This window comes from Nicotiana tabacum, chromosome 10 (assembly GCF_000715075.1).
Source record: "Nicotiana tabacum cultivar K326 chromosome 10, ASM71507v2, whole genome shotgun sequence".
Taxonomy (NCBI): domain Eukaryota; kingdom Viridiplantae; phylum Streptophyta; class Magnoliopsida; order Solanales; family Solanaceae; genus Nicotiana; species Nicotiana tabacum.
Window position 1 is genome coordinate 116,864,113 of NC_134089.1, and position 6,103 is coordinate 116,870,215.

Below are 6,103 nucleotides of genomic sequence, written 5' to 3' on the forward strand. Positions count from 1 at the left end.
TAGTAGATAGTACCACCTCACTCCACGAAAAGCAAAAGGAGTGAGGTGCCGTACCGTGTAGTCGGGGGAGGTGAGCAGCGGTGTAGAGTCCAAACACCCTCCTGAGTAGCGGTGTAGAGTCCAAACATTTTACTGAGTCAGAGGAAATCGGCCTCCCTATCTCCTCTTCTTGAGCCAACGACGATAATAGTAACAACAACATCAACGAGTTGGTGTGATCTCGCTCGGTAGGGAAAAGCCCAGGAAAAAGGCCATGGCATGACCGATGAGAATGGTGTCATGTAACTTTAAAGCCATGGACCTCAAACGGGGTGGATAACAATGGATGAGGATGGTGATAAAAAGGTATGGAAAGATATTGGAAGACACTTGGATAAAAAGTTGGTTCCAGGAGGCCCCTATTTATAGAAATGGCGGCAATGTAACCAACGATGCCATTATTGTCTTCGAAAGACGTATCGAAAGGCGCATTCAATACATCCTTGGGAGCTGGACCGGCGGTAACATTATTGCCTTAAAGAATAAGAAACGACAATGCTTTGAATGATTCTGGAAAGGTGAAACGACAGGACATCTCGGTTATCATGGAGACTTGTGTCATTAGTATGACGTCATCACGAAAACTCGGAAAGCTGGTTGTCAAGGTCGTTTATTATCTTTCTACTCTAAGAAATGCGGGGACTAACCGTAAAATTGGAGGGTCCAATTTTCCATCGTTACGACACCTCAGAGGCACGTCTCGAAGGTTCGAGACCACGGTTGAGTTTCATCCCTCGAGGGCCATCGATGCTCAACCTCAGGGCGGTATGAGACCAACGGTTATGGAAGGAAAGTGGGGAGTTCCCAAGGCATGAAACTAAAGCCGACAAAGTCTGTCAGGCTAGTTTAAGCCCGTATCATGGCATTAACTAGATGTCCCATCTCCATATCTTTGTAATAAATGCACTTGTACTATGTTGGGATTCTCCCTCTTATATAAGAGGTGGTCCTTGTCATTTTGTAAATATCTGTTTCTCAATACAAAAGACTCAATAACATTCTCTCTGCTCTATAACATATTTTCTTGATTTTACTTCATTTATTGCTCGTATTTATTGTGTTCTACTTAAAGTTCATCATTTATTGCTTAGTATTGGCCATAAATGCCGTCATTGATTTATTTATAACTGTTAGCCTCCATCGACCATCCTCGATAGCTCCCAGCTTATCTTCGGACTCGACCCCGAGGCCCTCGAATAGGCAAGTAAGAGGCCGCGTGATAGCAATTCAGTTTGGTTAACATCTCGTTTCTAAGTTCATTTCTTGATTATAAATCTTTCACATAGCATCAACTACCTAACAACTAGCTTAAAAATAGATCACGTATTTTTAAAACCGCTAAATTAAATTTAATTGTTATTACCATTTTCACGGTAAACAAAAGAAAACTTAACTAGAGCAAAAGAGATAACAAAGAAGCAATTTGAAGTTCACCAAATATTCAAAGTAACAAGTACTTCAAATAAGAACTAAATCACTTCAAGTTACCATTATTTTAACAATCCAAAACAAAAACTTCTCAAGAAATTTTTCACCCCACTCAAAAACTGAGCATTGTCCCTAATGCTTATAAAACAGAGCATAAATGAGAGGGAACTCCCTAAGACTCAAGCTTGAGTAGACTTCTCTTAATTAGATTATGCCTCCAAGATATCGTCCTCAACACGTAGTTGTTGTGTCATATTCTTCGTGGTGCTCTGAAATGGAGGAGAAATCTCAATCTCAGATGGCTCATGTATATCTGGAAGGTCTTTATCCGCTTCTAAAATAGATTGTCCAGGTCTTTATCCGCTTCTAAAATAGATTGTCCGTCCCATTGTGTGCTTGTATATTGCAATTACACTTGCTCTCTTATGATTATCAGGGACTTCTTTAGCTAGGTCATCCTGTTCTTGATCTTTCTCTGACTCATCTTCATCTTCCAACTCTTCAACTTCCTTTGTCGAATTGCCCCATGCCTTCCTAAGCACCATCACATCAGTAGATAACTGTTATCTTTCACATCCTCAAACTCTATTGACTTCTCAAGCTTTTCTATCCTTTTCTCCATACTAGCAATAGTCTCTTCAATTTTAGCTAGTTTTTTAATCTCTTTCTCTTTCGTTCTCATCTCTTGCTTTCTCTCTTTCTACTTGCTCAGCTTGAGTTTTCAGTAGTTGCTCTAGAATTTTCATCATTGGTTCTGTGGATGTAAAGATTGACTTTTTCCATAGTTCTCTCAATCTTTGCTCCATTTTTGTGCGCTTGCCATACATTGTCTTTAGAACAGCAGGCACAGATTGATTTGACGTTCCTCTTGATGGACACCTGGTAGGAAAGACAATGGTACCTGAAGAAGGGACCACATGGCCCTCACTTGTGGAAGAAGACCCTGCTCCTATAGCTGGAATACTAGTAGGAGGTATAACAGAGGCTATCTCTTCGAACTGGCTAGCCTCATAAATAGCTGGTGCCTCAGCTAATGCACTGGAGTTTGTCTAAGTCTTTTTAGCCAGTTCTGCTGTAAATAATTATCTATTTCTTGGTCCTTGAACCCATCTGTCCTCAAGTCGGCGTGACTTTAAACTTTTTCATTAACTCAATTAGAACCCAGGGGAAGTGCATGGATTTGGAGACTTTTGCGAAGGCATCCCGGATCTCTGCAGTCGCTACTTGGTCAACTTCAATGGGCCATCCCTCCATAATAGCTGCTGTAAGGATAGCTCTATGTAGAGGAATGTCGTCATCATTCTTGGAAGGCTTCAATCTCGCTAGAACACAATTCACCCAATTCTTCGCCTCGAGAGTGAAAGTGCTCTTCTTAATTCGACAATTTCCAAACTTTGGTGGTTCACCCTCTTTTGGATACAGGATATCTGCAGCCCAGATGCGACACTCCCCATTTGAAAGGGCTAGAGTTTTAACATAATATACTGGATCTTGTGCAGCCAACTCCAAGAGCTTGTTAATATTCTTTGGTGCTATGAAAATGTAGACCCTTCTAATAGTTATGAGAACAGCCTCTTGTGATAACACTGCGACATTTGCATAAAATTTCCAGGTCCAAGTTTCATTTACCTGGCCAGGTCTTTCAGCAAACTTCAACCAACCTCTCTTTTCTAACACCTCAATCATTCCAGGGACGAAGGCACGTGCATCTCTCAAATCCATGCCCCTGTCAAATCATAGGCTCCTCGATTTCAGTTGAGAGTTGTAGATATCCTCAACTCCTGGACTGTTGAATCTAAGGTACTCTGGTTCAGCTTGATGTTCAACAGGGTTCTCTTCCCTAAAGTTATTCGTAGGCTGAGACTCAGGCTCCCATTGATTCAATTGGTTCATCCCTCAGCTTCCTTTTTCTGAGATTAGATTATGAAGCAGCCTGTGGTTATCTCGGTGTATCTCGCTTTCTGGAAGAAGACGCATCCTTTGCACACTATTGTACTCTCTCTTGAATAACTCTCTTGGGATTTTTCTTTGGTGGTTGAGTCATAATGTGAAAATGAAACAAGGAAAAGACATGATTCTTAGCTTTTAGAACCAAGTACTAAAGCAAAACATAGAAGCAATAAATAAATAAATAAATAATTCAACATCTAGCTAATGAATCCTAAACATGCTTAAAAAAGTAAAAAGAAACAAGAAAATTAAAAGGAATAATTTAAAATTAGCTAATAAATGTATAATATGATCAGCTGAGCAAGGTTGATCGTGGAGACGAACTGAGAATGGCTCCACGATTTAACTTCGTGGAGCCGAAACACTCCACGATTGGTTTTAAAATCTTCTGCCAAGCTCCACGATAAAGTTCACGGAGATAATCAACTCCACAATGGTTAGTTCAAGTGTTTCTCAATTTCCTACTTTTCTTTCAAGTCCCACGTAAATAAAATGGACACACTAATACTTGAATAAACTTGAAGTTCACCTCTTGTTCTAATACATGAGCAGTGGGCATTCAACGAAGAAGATTACACTTCAAAGCATTATCAGTTACTAGGAAAATCGAACTCAAGAGCCCTAGCTTGTCCAAGTTCAATCAGGCATTTTTACAAACATATTGTGTGCTCACATTGAACATAATTCCTTAACAAAAACATGAATATACCTTAAACCCAAAATTTCACCATTAAAATGGTGTTCAACAAACACCCAACAACAATTAATAATTACAATAACTTCGAAACCATTCCATCTCGCCAAGAGATTGAAGCTTAGAGCAGAAAAGGGCAATTTTTTGGGGTTTTGAGTAGAGGGAAGAAGAATCAAGCTAGTATGGACAAACAAGGGAGTTCACACATACCTGGTTTTCTTAATACCCACGAATTCTTTCCAGAAAAATTGAGGAAGAAGACCAGGGATGGTGAAGGTCGCGTGGGTGAATAAGAAGGAGAAAGAGAGGGGGGGGGGGGGGGGAGAGAGAGCAGTCAAAGAGAGGAATGAAAATAAGAGAAAAAGAAATAAAACTAAATCCTATTGTATCTCTCTTTTTTTTAGAATTGTTGTGGACCCCATTAAAAATGTGGAGATGATTTTAAGTTGTCTCCACGATTACCTATTGCTTCACTTTATCGATCGTGGACACCATGGTCAATCGTGGAGCCAACCTCATTTTTTGCAATTTTCAGAAGATTTTGCCTTACTCCACGAACAGAAATGTGGAGACGATTAGGCCCACGATTTCACCTGCAACTATGATATCTCTCAGCTTCTCCAATTCAGTGTTATCGCCTGCACAACCACACAACGCTAAAACCCGTCAAAGTAAAAGAATAAAATAAAATCAAAGCTAAACTAACAAGATAAAAATCAAATTGAAAAAGATAAAAGAAAAGAACTTGGGTTTCCTCCCAAGAAGCGCATTATTTAACGTCGTGATACGAAACAATACCGACCACAACTCACGATGCTAGTGGGAGTTCCACCAACTAAACTTCTAACAACACTCTTCTTGAATTAATAAGACCCAAATAATGCCGAATTCATTGCCCATTCACTTTAAAGATCCTTTTACCATCGCCAGACTCTGAATATATGGCACCAAATGGGTAAACATGCACAACCTTACCCAGACCATTTTGATTTCAACTTGCTCGGGAACAACTTAAACCTCGAATTATAAAGAACAACCAAGTCCCCGAGGTGGAACTCCCTCTTTATGATCTTTTTGTCGTGGAGGTATTTCATCTTTTGTTTGTACAAAGAAGCACTCTCATATGCTTGAAACCGGAATTCATCCACTGCATTGAATTGAGACACTCTTAAGTTCGCCGCATCGACCCATTCCAAGTTGAGCTTTTTCATGGCCCACAAAGCTTTGTGCTCCAACTCTACTGACAAATGACAAACTTTTTCGAACACCAACTCATATGGAGACATGCCAATTGGTGTCTTATAGGCCATTCTATATGCCCAAAGAGCATCATCAAGTTTTCTTGCTACATCCGTCCTATAAGACATTGACGGTTTTGGCCAAAATGCTCTTAATCTCACGATTTGAAACTTCAACTTTCCCACTTGTTTGTGGGTGATACGGTGTGGCAATTTTGTGATTGAATCCATATTTCTCGAGTAAAGTGGCAAACAATCGATTACAAAAATGAGAACCACCATCACTTATAATAGCTCTCGGAGAGTCGAACCTTGTGAAAATATTCTTCTTGAGGAACGCGATGACAGTTCTTGCTTTATTTTTTGGTAGAGCTACCACTTCCATCCAGTTTGACACATAGCCAACCGTCACACGGATGTATTTGTTGTTGTAGGAGCTCACAAACGGCCCCATGAAGTAAATTTCCCACACGTCAAACAACTCCACCTCCACAATCAGATTCAAAGGCATTTCATTCTTTCTTGAGATGTTGCCTTGACGTTGGCATTTATCACAAGATTTGGCTATAGTATTGGCATCTTCGAACAAAGTGGGTCAATAGAATCCATACTCAAGAACCTTAGCCGCGTTCCTATTTCCTCCATGGTGTCCACTATAAGGGAGATTCATGGCAAGCCCTCAAGATCGTCATCCCTTCCTCGTTTGGAACAAATCTCCTTATAATGTTGTCAACACATATCTTGAATAAATAAG

The 6,103-nt window shown here is 40.1% G+C and overlaps 1 protein-coding gene across 1 annotated transcript; it reads right to left on the minus strand.

Annotated features, from left to right (window-relative positions):
- Window positions 1-5,082: 5,082 nt before the first annotated feature.
- Window positions 5,083-5,631, minus strand: LOC142165316 (uncharacterized). Its single transcript, XM_075223895.1, has one exon. The coding sequence runs from the start codon at window positions 5,629-5,631 to the stop codon at window positions 5,083-5,085; it is 549 nt and encodes a 182-aa protein (XP_075079996.1).
- Window positions 5,632-6,103: the final 472 nt, after the last annotated feature.